Source organism: Nothobranchius furzeri, chromosome 11 (genome assembly GCF_043380555.1).
Source record: "Nothobranchius furzeri strain GRZ-AD chromosome 11, NfurGRZ-RIMD1, whole genome shotgun sequence".
Classification (NCBI taxonomy): domain Eukaryota; kingdom Metazoa; phylum Chordata; class Actinopteri; order Cyprinodontiformes; family Nothobranchiidae; genus Nothobranchius; species Nothobranchius furzeri.
This window is the reverse complement of record NC_091751.1, coordinates 69,400,840-69,417,306: the sequence shown is the minus strand read 5'-3', so window position 1 is coordinate 69,417,306 and position 16,467 is coordinate 69,400,840. Positions and strand designations below refer to the sequence as shown.

General features: G+C 45.0%; 1 protein-coding gene across 1 annotated transcript in view; it reads left to right on the top strand.

Moving 5' to 3' along the window:
- The window catches only part of LOC107384482 (microtubule-associated serine/threonine-protein kinase 3), a 72,654-nt gene extending 62,252 nt beyond the window's left edge, over positions 1-10,402 (top strand). The window contains exons 22-26 of the mRNA XM_054738929.2: positions 2,260-2,483; positions 4,461-4,583; positions 8,930-9,063; positions 9,160-9,344; positions 9,416-10,402. Coding sequence (XP_054594904.1) covers positions 2,260-2,483; positions 4,461-4,583; positions 8,930-9,063; positions 9,160-9,344; positions 9,416-10,242 — 1,493 coding nt within the window. The 3' untranslated portion in view covers positions 10,243-10,402. The remainder of the gene's footprint in view (positions 1-2,259; positions 2,484-4,460; positions 4,584-8,929; positions 9,064-9,159; positions 9,345-9,415) is intronic.
- Positions 10,403-16,467: the final 6,065 nt, after the last annotated feature.

Here is a 16,467-nt window from a genome sequence, read left to right as displayed (position 1 = left end):
AAACATGACCTTGTATGTTTTAAGAGCTTAACTAAGTGACTCAGAAAAGTGTGATGTCTGTGTTATGAAATAAATCTGGCTGAATGTTTAATAAGTTAACAAATTAATGATAAAAACCATTCAACACCAAGTGAGAGACTACAATTACCCTTGTGATAGGAGTTCTCGGTAGGTCCAGCTGGCAGGAAGTTGATTTGGCCAGGCTGCCGAGAGGAGTTGACTTCTGGAACGTCAGAGGCCGTAGCTTCCTTTGAATTTGCACGGCTGGCCGATGAGATACAACCCGGGTGCCTGCTGGTGGTCAGATGAAGTTGGTATCTGATGGGAGTTGTTTGCAGGCTTAGCAAATAAGTTATTTAGCCTTGAAATAATATATTTTTTGTTATGCCGCTAGAGCAATTTGGCATAAGTGGCACCGCTTGCTAGAACTAGCGAATTAAGGAATTATTGTGGCCGGGTGGAATGTGGTAACAAGCAAGTACGGGGGGCGGTTGTGTCATCCGTCTCACTTTTGATTTGCCAGTGATAGACCGCAAGGGTAACTTTAGCCGTGCAGAGACGAAGAGGAGGCGAAAATTTGATATCAAGTTCAAAGAGAACGTGCTGATTATGCTGCAGAACACTGGGGAGCAGTAGCAGGGGTTGTATGAACTAGTCACTAGTCGACTTCACCGCTCTATAGTGACTTTTATGCCTGTCATCGACTAGTCGCTGTCACGTGATAATGACCGGCAAGATGCAGTCCACGGAAAAGACAGCAGCCTGCTGTCAGCAGGTGACAAGCTCCTGCGCGTCGGGAGGAAACGCGCTGTGCCAGAGTGTCGGTACTGACACCCGCGGAAAAACGGACATTTAACCAAATTGTGACCTTTACCCTCTTGCAATTTAACCTTCCCCTCACCCCCATCCTAACCTTAACCAGCTTGCGCATGCAAAGCTTTGATTGTTGACGCGCTCCAGACATCTGCGTCCTGAGCACGGCCACAGTAACATTATCAAATCAGGTGTCTCCACCTCCAAAACTAATTTAACACGCGATCGTTCATGTCGGCTCATTTCCTTTTATGTTTTCTGTCTTTTATTCTTTTATTTGTGCCTGATGTGTTTCGCTGCTGTGGATCGGGGCGCATCACCTGTTTTGTCCTCGGTGACGCACCTCACTGATGAGGCCGGCGAGCACTCCGCTGTTTCTGCGGTCGGTAGATCTTTTAGAACTGCAGTTCAAAGGTAACTCATGAGGTGAATATATATGAACCCAGGTAGCAGTTCCTCTTTAGGATTGAGAGGAGATGCAGGAAGATAATAAACAGACAGGACAGAAAAATAGTCAAATAAAAACAAGTTAGTTTTGTACCTGCTGGTTGCAACAAACAGACACCATTGAAGGTAATCAGAAGTGAGGAACAGAAAATGAAATAATTATCTTAATGTTTAGAGCAGCAGGAACTCCGAGAGGCTGCAGGCGCATCAGTGAGTTTGCGGCCGCTGAGCAGGGGGAGGGGGGAGAGGGCTGAAGCAGAAACTACCGTTGTTAAGGGAGATGTGTTTAACTGAAAATGTGGGCGCAATTTTAATTGTCCAAAACTCCAGCGAACCAACCCGTTTCAGGTGTATGACGTCATCAACGACTAGTCAAAGTCGACTAGATTTTCATAACTTGACTGTTGACTTTAAAAAAAATTAAGTCATGCAGCCCCTAGTACACGCCACCTCCCTCTACTCCCCCTCTTGTCCTGATTTAGGCTAACATCAGATTTTAACCATAGGCCCTATCAAATAAAAACGTTTTAAGCCTATTCTCAAAAGTAGACAAGGTGTCTGCCCCATGGACTAAAGCTGGGAGTTGGTTCCACCAGAGAGGAGCCTGATAGCTAAAAGATCTGCCTCCATCCTATTTTTAGATTTTCTGGGAACCACCAGTAAACCTGCAGTATGAGAGCGACGTGCTAACTGCATTACGCTTTAATGACATACCGTGGCAGCAGTATTACACTGATTTGCCGCCACAGTGTGTCTTATGAAAGACGCTTTTTTTAAAATTAAAGTTCTTTACTTTTTAGTTTCTTTCTCGTAATTCTTGATAATGATGTATTTAAATATGTTATTTTAGTGTTAAAGAACAATTCTGTTTACAATTAGACTTTTCTGTTCAAAACTTTGCATGACTTGTCATTTCTGTTTCTGATAATTATTTAATTATTCCATTATTCTTTTAATGAATGGAGTTTATTCTTAATGTCCACTTTTTTCTTACCCTAGATGATTCTGCTGGTCCTCCTCCAAGTCCTAAATCGTCTCTGTCGCTGTCGTCCAACCCGTCATCCAGGGACTCGTCCCCCAGCCGAGACCTGTCTGTCAGTATCAGCTGCCTTAGACCTCCAGTGGTCATCCACAGCTCTGGGAAAAGGTTTGGCTTTGCTCTGCGAGCCATCAGAGTCTATATGGGAGACAGTGATGTCTACACGGTTCATCACATGGTGTGGGTAAGTGTTGGTCCTGTAGAAAAGCTTATTCGTATGAAAGGCATGGGCTGATCACGAATCATGTGGCCTTTTAGAGTCCTCAATCCCCCCTTGGCGCTTTACAACACGATCAATCAATTCAATTCAAGTTTATTCATATAGCACCAAATCACGACAAGAGTCGTCTCAAGGCACTTCACATAGTAAACTTTCCAATCCAGGTCAGTTCGTTAAGCCAATCAGTTAAACGTGTCCTATATAAGGAACCCAGCAGGTTGCATCGAATCACTGACTAGTGTCAGAGTCTTTACGGTGACCACACCAAATTCTGCCACAATAAATAATTATAATAATAATAATAATAAATAACATTTTAATTTCCTTTCTGAACTATTTCTGTTGAGAGTTTTAAACGGACTTTACGGAGTTTTGGATTTTTATGCTCGCGATTGCCCCCTCAGGCCAAAAGCGTAACGGCAGCTTCAATAGTAGGCTCATGCACGAGGCGCGCATGCTGTACGTGCACACTCCTTAACGAAAATAACAGCTGAGACAGTCCCTTGTGTGTGTGTGTGTGTGTGTGTGTGTGTGTGTGTGTGTGTGTGTGTGTGTGTGTGTGTGTGTGTGTGTGGGTGGGTGGCCCTGGCCCAGTGGACAGGAGAACGCACAGCTAATTAATTAAATAATGTGGTTCTGTACCTTTCTCTTCAGCACAGCCGACAAAGGTTTATGATGGGTCAGTCCTCCTGCATGCTCAGATCATTCCCTTCCCTTGCTTGAAAAATTGTTCCAAAATGAAAGTTGGACCCACATCTTTTATATCTGTGAATTCAATGCCGTTCGGCGAGTCTCAAATAAAAATTTGGGCATCTTACTGTAAAAAAATATACCATTAATGTAAAAAAGAAACTCTAAATAAACTATGTTCACATCCAGAATCAAACCCAGGTCTTCTGCACGAGAGTCCGACGTCTTACTAGGTGAGCTAAAGCACCACTGATGTATTTTGTATCTGTAACATTTATATCCTTGATGACAGCTGAAACAACGTTCAAAGAACGGTTCGGAGTGAAAATGGCTATTTTGTTGCTAATTAGCAGGAAATATCTAGAAGAAAGTTCTACAGAAAGTAGCTAAGGGTCCTCAGAAATGTAGCTAGCTTTGTCACTAGGCGTTAGGAACAGCGACAAAGTGGCACTGCCTCTCTCTCTGCTGCTAAAGCTACGGATAGCAAATGCTACGGGCGATGCCTGAGCGTGAACGCGCATGAAGCAGCCTGCTCGACCCGAGCATCTCTCTTTTTCTGTGATTTTACAGAAAAACAGGCAATCACAGTAAAAATGCCAGGGCTCATTCTACAGGACCAGGGCATTGCAGGAGAATGTATGAAGAAGACATTTATTATTTCTATACATGTTTTGGCTGTCACACTTCCATAATGCCCCTTTAATGTTTAAAATCTGTTAGATTGTTACTGACAGCAGCTACATTTAAGTTTCACTTCCTGTTCTGACTGAATGCTGCTGCAGCATGGAGGTTAGTTCTCAGTCATCCGTGACATGATCATCCTGAGAGTTTTAGCTGAAAAGAGCTGGACGTTTCTGGATGTGTTGGAGACATTTAGTAACCAAATACAGAAAGATAACATGTTCACACTTCAGGACAGCATTTGAAACCTCAAAAGTGAACCAAAACAAACTTATTTCACACATACATTAAAATAATCTTCAAGCCTAGGTGTAGTATTATTATTATTATTTTAAATACCTCTATTTAACCCCAGGCTACACATCCATTTCAGCTTGGAAATTAACATCATCCGTACATGTAGAACCATTCCATTTGTGTCACCGTGCCTCTGATTCCTGCAAAACCTCTCACAGGGCTGAAAAACCCCAGTGGTCCATTTTCAGTTAGTATTTCTGTTATCTAACAGTCTGTATTGTAGGAAATTTGCATATTGAAGCTTAAAACTGTGTGTTTGGTTGTTTCATTCAGTGTGTTGAAGACGGCAGTCCAGCTCACAAGGTCGGACTGAGGGCCGGTGACCTTATCACTCACGTCAATGAGGAGTCGGTCCAGGGACTGGTCCACACCGAGGTGGTGGAGCTTCTGCTCAAGGTCAGTTCAACATAGGGCTGGGCGATATGACGATTTTAGACCGTTTTACGACCTACACATCTGACGGTCTGTCATTTTTGAGAGACCGTTTTATCACGATTCACATCTCTGCTGTTGAAATTCTGCCTCTGAATGAAAAGGGAACTTACCTCAGGCGAATGACACGCCTTTGTTTGACCCTTAACCAATCAGAGTGAGTCATAGTAATATATCAGTGCCCCGCTTGTTTTCACCTGTGTGTGAACAAACATGGCTTCGCCGCGGCTGAGCGACAACGAGGTTTTCGTTCCGAAGAGGAACGCAGGGTTTCCTTAGCGCGCGGCGCTAACAACTTAGTGACGTGACATGTCTCGGAGGAAGCGTAAAAACACGTTGGACGCTTCTTCTGAAGCAGGAAAATAACACCGCTTCTTAAGCAGAGCACGACGTCGCCTCGGCTCGTCCACCCTCTGCCGAGCCGGTGTCGGTACCGGACTGAGCTCGGTCACTGGGTCGCTGGAGCTGCCCCGTGACTGCCTGATGGAAAACCAGCGGGTTTCATCAGACTTGTAAACTTCTTGTTTTTGCTGGGACCCCCTGTATTTTACCGCTCCCTCCTGCAGTCTCCCCCTATTAACATTTAAAATGATTCTGTAAACTCCGTGTATCAATAGAAACAATCTCTGCCTCTGCCAGCTGCAGCAAATGTAGTTTCCAAATAATAAATAAGAGGTGCATTCATCTGTGGATCTCCTTTGATCCGCATTAGTGATATTCTCAGCACCAGAACAGGGAAGCAAAGAAAGAATCCTGAGTTTGTTAGTAATTTTATTTATTAGGTGCATCTAACCTGTTCTATTTTTCTCTGAAATGAGATCAAATCAGTGCTTCTATGGGTTGTCTCCAGTCTGCACTGGAAAATTTTACTTTATCTAGAGACTTGTTGCAGAAAATATTCAGAATGTGCAGTTATTTGCTACCACAAGCGATCTCTGGTCCAGCCGCACATCAGAGCCGTATTTGAGCTTAACTATCCACTACATGAGCAACTGGGAGCTACATAGTATTTTGAACAAGTTAATGTTTGTACAATATGTTTGCAATTGACATGTTTGCACTTTAAATATGTTTACCATTTTAATTTATGTTAAGTTACTAGAAAAACGAGAAACAGATTTTTGTAATTGTTTCTCTCAGGGCTTTTATCATCTCTGGTGTGAGTTTAAAATATAAGTGTGTTAGCACTGTGCTGATTATCCCTAATATGAATGAATGTTTATTTATTCAATGCTTCTCTTCTTTAATACGCAATTGAAGTTATGCTATTCATGGATAAAAAATCGTGATAAAATCGAAATCGTGATAAAATATTGGAAAAATCGTGATATTCTATTTTTGCCATATCGCCCAGCCCTAGTTCAACACCAGATTTCTGCTGGAGCGTCCGATTCCTGAAATGAAAGGTTTCAAGACATCCAGAAAATGTAAAGTAGGATTGTTTGGCTTCCATCACATTAGATTTTGGAACATGTTCTAAACTAGGGTTCTCCAACCTTTTGGAGACTGTGAGCAATTATTATTACACAATAAAAAGTACAGATGAGCCACTGCCACACGATTTATTCACATTGATACTTTTCATGTGCGAATATGCTAACTATGTTAAAAAATGCTATGCTTAGAATATTAACATTAATGTATTCACAAATAGCTTTCTCTTTAAAACTAAAAATAACCTTCCTGTTCTGAAACTCTAAACCTATTTTGTTTTTTAACTAAACAGATACTTTTCAGATAATTAAATTTAAATCTACTTCATGTGAATCCAGTGTTTCCCTCATATAGGCGTTGCGGTGGCAGCCCGCCACGGCTGAAATCACAGCGCCACGCCTACAAGATCCAAAGTTTATTTCTTTATTTATTTATTTTTGCGCCGTTTCCTGAAGGAGCAGCGGGAACTACTCTGTTGTTGCTTATGATCCAGGAGCAGGGATCAAATTATGGGGGCTAGATATCTTTCAGGGAAAGATCCAGTTTCTGCCTATATTACAATATTTATGAACTCTCGGCGTAGCGGGGTTCTGTTGAGCGGAGAGGACGCAGAGCGCTGATCGTTGATGCGCCCGCTGCGTCCAGCGCACGATACATTCTCAAGGTGGCGCAACAAAACTATTGTTATTAACACATAATCGTTCATATCTGTTTATATCCTCTGGTATTCTGTCTTTTAATCGTTCCTGATGCGCTCGCTCATCGTGTGCTGCGGTGATTTCACCTCACTGACGCAGCATCGAAACGCGCTCTCCGCTTTGTGGTCAGGAGATCCCTTTGATCTGCTCAGAAGTAACTGATGAGGTGAAAAGGTAAGAATCCAGGCAGCAGTTTTTCTGGAGAGTTTAGAGGAGATGCAGGAAGATGAGAGACAGACAGGACAGGAAATAGTTAAATAAAAACAAGAAAACAAAACAAAGTGTTGAAAGTAAATTGTAGGTAGATTTATCTCCACTATGTCATACGCGCCGGTGGACGAAACGGAGACAAGGTGAGGATCCGACGCGGGTGGAACAAACAGGCAGGCAAGTGGGAACGATGAACACAGGTTTATTAGGCACACTGACACTGGAACAAAGAACCGACACAAGACACAGAACAGAAGGGGTTTAAATACAGGAGGACCGGGAGCTAAGGTGATTTGGAGAACGAGAGGCAGGTGGGAGTAATCAGCGAGACACAAGGCTGAACCAAACAGGGAGACAGGACAGGGTCTGACAGTACCCCCCCCCCCCCCCCCCCTAAAAGGGCGGATCCCAGACGCCCACAGGAACAAGGAGCAGGGCGGGAGGAGGGGGACCCGGAGGGAGGGCCCAGAGGAACCGAGGGACCGATGGAGAGGCGGCAGGGACCAGCAGAGTCCGGGGGCCTGCGCCTGGGACAGAGGAGCTCTGCAGGCTGGGCCAGGGACCTAGTCTCTGGGACGGGCTGGACCGGAGCGACCTTCAGAACCACCATTGGAACCCGAGACGGTGGAGACGTCGGACCAGAGGGAGCGTCGACCTCTAGAGTGGAACGAGCGTCGACCTCTAGAGTGGATAAGGCGGCTTCAGACAAGACGACTTCAGTGGCGACCTCAGACAAGATTACCCCAGAGACGACCCCAGAGGAGACGTCAACTTCAGACGAGACGACATCAGACACGTCGACTTCAGAGGAGACGACCTCAGACACGTCGACTTCAGAGGAGACGACCTCAGACACGTCGACTGCAGAGGAGACGTCTTCAGACACGTCGACTTCAGAGGAGACGACTTCAGACACGTCGACTTCAGAGGAGACGACCTCAGACACGTCGACTTCAGAGGAGACGTCTTCAGACACGTCGACTTCAGAGGAGACGTCTTCAGACACGTCGACTTCAGAGGAGACGACTTCAGAGGAGACATCGACTTCAGAGGAGACGACTTCAGAGGAGACATCGACTTCAGAGGAGATGTTGACTTCAGAGGAGACGTTGACTTCAGAGGAGACGTTGACTTCAGAGGAGACGTTGACTTCAGAGGAGACGTTGACTTCAGAGGAGACGTCGACTTCAGAGGAGACGTTGACTTCAGAGGAGACGACTTCAGAGGAGACGTTGACTTCAGAGGAGACGTCGACTTCAGAGGAGACGTTGACTTCAGAGGAAACGACTTCAGACATGTCGACTTCAGAGGAGACAACTTCAGACACGTTGACTTCAGAGGAGACGACTTCAGAGGAGACGACTTCAGACACGTCGACTTCAGAGGAGACAACTTCAGACACGTTGACTTCAGAGGAGACGACTTCAGACACGTCGACTTCAGAGGAGACGACTTCAGACACGTCGACTTCAGAGGAGACGACTTCAGACACGTTGACTTCAGAGGAGACTTCTACTTCAGAACACGAGGAAGGGTCGACTTCAGATCAGGAAGGGGCGTCGCCAATAAGGGGTCTAATGATTATTCATGTTAATGGTTTAAAGTAGTTGTGGGTACCATATCCTTTATAGCAGTTGGAAATTATTGCATCAGAACCAATGTAACTAAAATAAATTGGATAACTAAATCTTGACAAAAATTTTTAAATTTCTTGACAAAAAAAACAGGCAGGCGAGGCAGTTGAAGTGCCTTGCCCATTGACACAATGACTCAGACTGAGTATGTAAAGTAATTATCTTCATCAGAGCTGGACCTTGTAACCACGTCAAACTATCATAAGCTCATGTGTAGTGATCAGTTGTGATACTCATCTTGTCCACACCTGCACTTCAGTAGTATTAGGTCATATTAACACTCATTCATAACTAAATCAGTAAAGCATTTATGTGAACTTTCATTGTTTAACAGAGCGGGAACAAGGTCACTCTGCAAACAACTGCACTGGAGAACACTTCCATCAAGGTGGGCCCGGCCCGAAAGGCCAGCTATAAAGCTAAGATGGCCAGACGCAGCAAGAAAAACAAGAAGGATTGCCAGGACAGGTGAATGAACTAAAAGTCATCTAAAAGAACAGAATCGTTGGCCTGATTGGGTCCGTACCAGCACCAGCACATATCACAAATACTTTTTTTCTGCAGTGCTCGGCGCCGCATGTTTAAGAAGATCTCGAAGTACACTCCTCCTTCTCCGATGCAGAGCAGTCGCAGCTTCTCCTCAGGCTTCCAGCAGTCCTCCAGTGACAGTCTGTCTGGTTCTTCCCCACAAAGCCTGTCTCCTGGACCATCTACACCGTGTTGCTCTCCCGCCCCGGACTATTCTGGAGGTGAGTTAGGAAGCCTGCTGACCCTCTGTTTGTGTCAAATCTAAACTGATTTTCTGTTTGTGATCTGCCAGATTCTAGTTCCTCTCCTTGTTCCAGTTCTCCTAACTCTCCCGTACCCCAGGCCCGTCCTAGCTCGCTTCACGTCCACGGTCGCTACACCAAGGCTGGTCGCTGCAAGTCCACCAGTAGCATCCCCCCCTCACCACTTGCCTGTATACCTCCCCCTCAGCCTCTTTCCCCTCAGTGTTCGCCATCCTGCTTCCAAAGCCATCCCAAATCCCTTCAAGGATTCCATGGAAAAACTTTATCCCCTCCTACTGTTGCCCGGCACTCCATACGCCCCCGCAATGTCGAGTCCCCACGCTCGCCTCTGCTGAAAAGAGTTCAGTCAGCAGAGAAGCTGACTGGAGAGAAGACGGGGATAGGGGGTTACCACGGCGATAGGAAGGCTTACAGCACCCGCCGGCACACTGTGGAGATGCCTCTGCATGAAGGGGAGGGGCTGGAAGATGGAGATGCCACAACAAGCTTTGTGTGCGTCGGTGAACACGGTCGCCAGGGCCTGTGCGTGGGAGGCCAGAAAGACCAGCCGGACTTGGCCAGCGGAGGCAATAACCACCACCGCTCTGCCGGCTCACCTCAACACCGTGGCGCTGGCCACCATTCCAAGGAGGTGTTGAGAAAGCTGGCTCTGTTTGACCGCAGGGACACTTTCAAGAAACAGGGAGCCATGCAGGAGTTAAACTTTGATGACTTAGAGGAAAAGGAGGAGATTCTGAGCCCTCACTGCCCCGCCCCCCAACCAAAAGCATGTGTTTCCCTGGTGAGATCAGACCAGTCAGTAGGAGAAGATGGAACTCCACGTGTCCCAAAGCAGAAAGCTAAAGAAGGGCTTTAGTGGATTGTACTCTCATGTTGTGGTTGGTTTTGGTCCAAGTTCTGCAGCAGAGCCGCTGCGCAGATACGACACCTATAAGTCTCACAAACTGAGTCCGACCATGTTGTTGCTTAGTCCTCCCGTCTCTGTGGCTCTTCTTCTGTAAATATTGCTGCTTTAAAGGAGGAGAATTATTTATGACTTTCAGGGGGGGGGGGGGGGTACCTATGTTTGATTTATTTTTTGTTAAATGTGTCTGAGTGACGACTGTCTTGTATTGTTGTCTCCACCTGCCTCTTCAGGACATAATCAGAGTGGTTACTGAGTTTGGATCAGTCCTCTACATAACTCAGGCCTGGACCTTTTCAGAAGCAGTACTATTCTATACCACATTTGCAATGAGCTCGTCTACGTATCCTAGTGTCTGTGATGAAACCATCGACATATAAATATTGGACAATGGGTTTCCATAGACCCCAATAACACGTTTTTGAGGATAAATGGGAGGTCGCCATTTTGACCGTGTCACAGGTTCCATCAAGCCCAGACAATTCCACAAGAGGGAAGAGAGGTGGAGCTGAGGGTGGGGCTGTAAGGCTGGGATCGACTGACGACACCCGGTCGAACTAGCTACAAGCTAACCTGAAGCTAACCCATAGCTAAAGAGTGGTGGGAGCTAAGCTAACGGAGGTAGCAACCTAGCTACAACCGGAGTTAACTGTGCACAACACCAGAGCTTCTGAGTCAGAGATACGCCGGGCTGACCGCTGGGTAAAACCGGGTGGAAAACAGAGGTCTCCCGAGAGCTCCACAAGCTGGCAGCCGTACAGCAGACAGAAGCCGCGACCAGACAGAGATGCGCCGAGCTGCGGGGAGGGGAGAACCGGGTGGAAACATCGGTCTCCCGAGAGCTCCACAAGCCGATAGTGGGAACCCAGCTCCACCAACATGTTATATTTCAACCCATTTTCTAAAGTGCAGCATTATGTTAAATGCACTGGGTTTTACCCTATTACATTTAAATTTCATGGTTAAACAGTACATGTTAAAATCTAAGCTCAGCTCGGCAGTGACCTAAAATACATAAATATAATTTTACTTACCAAAAAAAATGAAGTGGAGACTCCTTGGACGCTCTATTAGTGCAATTAATGCCACAGCAAGTCATTTTGTCCAACAATCGCACAAATAATATCCAAAAAAGAAAACACAAACACAGAGACTCAAAATCCCGGAGCAGTTTCCAGGCCAGACCGAGGCTCTACTGAGGCCTTTCCACGGAGCTAGCTCTGTGGTCACGTGGGTCTGATGCTCATTAATTATACAGAATTTTAGGCTTTTAATACACTTAAACAGAAGAGTGAGAAAAAATTCACCCCCCTCAGAGTTGTCATGAGTATAAACTAGATAATTTAAACCAAAAACATGTTTTGGTACCAGGCTGTAAACATGTTTATTTCTGCTGTGAAATTGGTATTTTTAACATGGGAATCTATGAGGATTTGCTCGCTTCTGACACCAGCCCCTAGTGGATGAGGGTGGAACTGCAATTTATTTCATTTCCGGGTTTGCTTCAATTTTTCACCCGCATTGTGGGGGCTTGAATGAAACCTGTGGCACTTCTGAGCCATGCAGAAAAACCAAGTGTCATTAGATCCAGTCTCATTTGAGCGGAGAAAGTGCATCTTTCCTGGTTGTTTTTAGGCTTTTTATGAATGAATGTTTACATTTTAGACTTGTGAGCTTATTTTGGGTTTGGTTAAAATGGTGAGATCTGACAAACAAGGAGCAGACAAAGTGTAGAAAGGTGCATGAATGAGCAGTTTCTGGTGTGTTTAGCTATCCTGTTGCAGTACTAATGAATACTACAGTGGGGCAAAAAAGTATTTAGTCAGCCACCGATTGTGCAAGTTCTCCCACTTAAAATGATGACAGAGGTCAGTAATTTACATCATAGGTACACTTCAACTGTGAGAGACAGAATGTGAAAAAAAATCCATGAATTCACATGGCAGGATTTTTAAAGAATGTATTTGTAAATCAGGGTGGAAAATAAGTATTTGGTCACTTCAAACAAGGAAAATCTCTGGCTCTCACAGACCTGTAACGTCTTCTTTAAGAAGCTTTTCTGTCCTCCACTCATTACCTGTATTAATGGCACCTGTTTGAACTCATTATCTGTGTAAAAGATACCTGTCCACAGCCTCAAACAGTCAGACCCCAAACTCCACTATGGCCAAGACCAAAGAGCTTTCGAAGGACACCAGGAAAAGAATTGTAGACCTGCACCAGACTGGGAAGAGTGAATCTACAATAGACAATCACCTTGGTGTGGAAAAAATCAACTGTGGGAGCAATTATCAGAAAATGGAAGACATACAAGACCACTGATAATCTCCCTCGATCTGGGGCTCCACGCAAGGATCTCATCCCGTGGGGTCAAAATGATCATGAGAACGGTGAGCAAGAATCCCAGAACCACACGGGGGGACCTGGTGAATGACCTGCAGAGAGCTGGGACCACAGTAACAAAGGTCACCATCAGTAACACACTACAACGGCAGGGAATCAAATCCTGCAGTGCCAGACGTGTTCCGCTGCTGAAGCCAGTGCATGTCCAGGCCCGTCTGAAGTTTGCCAGAGAGCACATGGATGATACAGCAGAGGGTTGGGAGAATGTCATGTGGTCAGATGAAACCAAAGTAGAACTTTTTGGTATAAACTCAACTCGTCGTGTTTGGAGGAAGAAGAATACTGAGTTGCATCCCAAGAACACCATACCTACTGTGAAGCATGGGGGTGGGAACATCATGCTTTGGGGCTGTTTTTCTGCTAAGGGGACAGGACGACTGATCCGTGTTAAGGACAGAATGAATGGGGCCATGTATCGTGAGATTCTGAGCCAAAACCTCCTTCCATCAGTGAGAGCTTTGAAGATGAAACGTGGCTGGATCTTCCAACATGACAATGATCCCAAACACACCGCTCGGGCAACAAAGGAGTGGCTCCGTAAGAAGCATTTGAAAGTCCTGGAGTGGCCTAGCCAGTCTCCAGACCTCAACCCCATAGAAAATCTGTGGAGGGAGTTGAAAGTCTGTGTTGCTCGGCGACAGCCCCAAAACATCACTGCTCTCGAGAAGATCTGCATGGAGGAATGGGCCAAAATACCAGCTACTGTGTGTGCAAACCCAGTAAAGACCTATAGTAATCGTTTGACCTCTGTTATTGCCAACAAAGGTTATGTTACAAAGTATTGAGTTGAATTTTTGTTATTGACCAAATACTTATTTTCCACCCTGATTTACAAATAAATTCTTTAAAAATCCTGTCATGTGAATTCATGGATTTTATTTCACATTCTGTCTCTCACAGTTGAAGTGTACCTATGATGAAAATTACTGACCTCTGTCATCATTTTAAGTGGGAGAACTTGCACAATCGGTGGCTGACTAAATACTTTTTTGCCCCACTGTAAGTGCTGCTGACTATATACATAATGGGGAACTTCTAATAGTTTAGGCCCGAGCAGCGAAGCGCTGCGAAGGCCTATTGTATCTGCTCCGTTTATTATTATTACGCTTTCTTTTTTCTTCCGCGTCTTTGGGTGGCCTTTAGGGGGTCTTAGCATATCCAAAAAGTCACCAAATTCTGGCCCAATATAGAAAGTGCGTGAAATTTACGTATTTCACTGGCGATGTGAAAGTTGATAAAAAAGTGGCTCGACAGCGCCCCCTAAAGAGTGAAAAATACCCCTCTCCATAAAGCTTAGTTTATCGTACAGTTATGAAATTTGGTATACTGGTACTACTCAACAGTCCGCACAAAAAAGCCTCTTGCAACCATGGTCAATATAAAACAGGAAGTCGGCCATTTTGGGTTGAAATGGCGATTTTTAGCCGTTTTGGCCATTTCTAGGGTCTATATTTGGTTGAACAGTTTCGTCATTTTTCGTACCATAGTCTCAAAAATAGTGTGCCATCGAACAGAAGCGATGGACGCTTCAAATGAGAAAATAAAATTGACTTTTCGTAAATACTGAAGGGGCGGGGCCAGGCCTCAAAGTTCGAGCACTCGCCAAAAAAATTCAAATTGCTATAATTTCACAAATGAAAGAATTACAGTTAAAGTAACTTTCTATGGATAATCGTCATCGCCCCCCGAAGACAAATGAATGGTCGCTGGATGATGTCACACAAGCCCCGCCCCCTCAGGACTTAAAACGTCAAGTTTTACTGGGAAATTTTCCAAAATTCGCCCTGTCGAATAATCAGCCCGAATTTGTAGCAGGTAACTGAAGAGAAGTTGGCGTTGCTTGACGTCACTTTATGGGTGTTTTCTGCAGAAGGCGGGGCTGTGGCGACGCGGCGAAGTCAGGCGTACCGCCGTGACCATACATGTGCCTCCCATGTCGTCATTTCTATAGATACAGTCACGAAACGTCTTGTGAGTGATCCTAGTCCGGCCCCCCAAAAGATCTCATGTGAACATCAAATGGGCGTGGCCTATTTTCTGAAATAGCGCCCCCTAGGTCCATTAAAACTGTCAGCCCCAAGCCATGCTTTGACTGAGGAGTACGAAATTTGGTACACTAATGTGGGGTCTCAGGACCTACAAAAAAGTCTCTTTGAGCCAAGTGCAAAGTCGCACAGGAAGTCGGCCATTTTGGTCCAATTACTCGATTTAGTGGTTTTCACACACGTTATTAGGAGAATGATGTCTCGTCGTCCTTTCCACCTATCACCTTCAAACTCCTGCTATATAATCTTAAGACATAGAGGAAAAAATTCAACCGTCGGATTTTATACAAGTATAAAGGTGTGGGCGTGGCTAAGCCTCAAACTTTGACCTTTCGCCATTACATTACTTGACTTAACAACTCCCATGTGCATGATCAGATCTATATCAAACTCCGTCTGTGTGATCATTGACCACATCTCAAGACAATGACAATGTGGACAGCTGACATCACCTATGCCCCGCCCCCTGACTACAGGAAGTCTATTTTTTAATGGTGAAATGCCCATATTTGTCCCCTCTACTTTAGTCAACATGACACTAAGGTCATGCACTGTCTTCATGATGTTGTAATGACCATTCAGATCTGATAGCTTTTCAGAAAGGGAAGGGCTTTGATGCCACGGCGAATTCTGGCGTGACGCCGTGACCTTACGTTTGACTGTAACTTCCACTAACAACCTCCGATCTGCCCGAGACTGAACATGGCAATCAACAATCATGCCCTTTATTCAACGAGGCACACACCGTTGGTGAAAGTTGTGTAATGTCACCACAGCACCCCCTACACACCATTAAAACTGTAATAACTCCTACAGACGAGGTCGTAACTGCACCAAACTTGCTATGTGTACTCACACAATGGCACCCACCACAGTCCTGTGGTAAGTTGTTGATATTGCTTTAGCTCCGCCCCCTGACAGATATTAGGCCCTTAATAACACATGCATGATGCAATTCACACCAAACTGCACACAAATGACTGTCATCAACCTACAAACTTCTTCATGGAATAATTCTTAAATTTGGGACAGCGCCCCCTAGATACAAAAAACCTTTGTAACTTCTGCAAAAAAGTTCCAAACTACATCAAACATTGTGGGAGTCATCACACATCTGCAATCAACACATGTATGTGATCACTTGTTCAATTCACTTTAACTCCACCCACTTACAGCTTTTTGTCTCTAGATGACCCATGCAACGTTTGATTGATTCCAAATTAACAGAAAACCTAGCCTGGCAAGCCAGACTAAATAAATGTATTATTTAGTCTGGCCATGCTCCATTGACGGCTCTCGGTGGTGGGGCGGGTTCTAATGTTGTCTTTCAAATGATCTCCGCATTCCACTGGACAATGAATGTGACATACTCTTGTTTCACTCTGTTGCATCATGCCACCCACCAGGCATATAGAGTGCTTTGATTGGCCCACAAAGAGGATAAAGCTCTGTGATTTGTTCACTAAGCAGATAGAGCACTATGATTGGCCCACCATTATGGACCAATCACAGCTCTTTATGTGTTTGAAACCCCTCTAGAGAGCTGTGATTGGCTAGCCAGAGTCCTGGTAGGAGCTGCTGAGGTTCCAATGTAGCGTGCCTAGACCATTCTTTGCAAAGCAAGAATTTGGTCTAGTTCACTAGGCTACAGAAAACCATCTTTGATGACCAAAGATGACCTCTATGGCATTTACTTGTAAATGGTCACAACGCCCCCTAGATGGGTTCA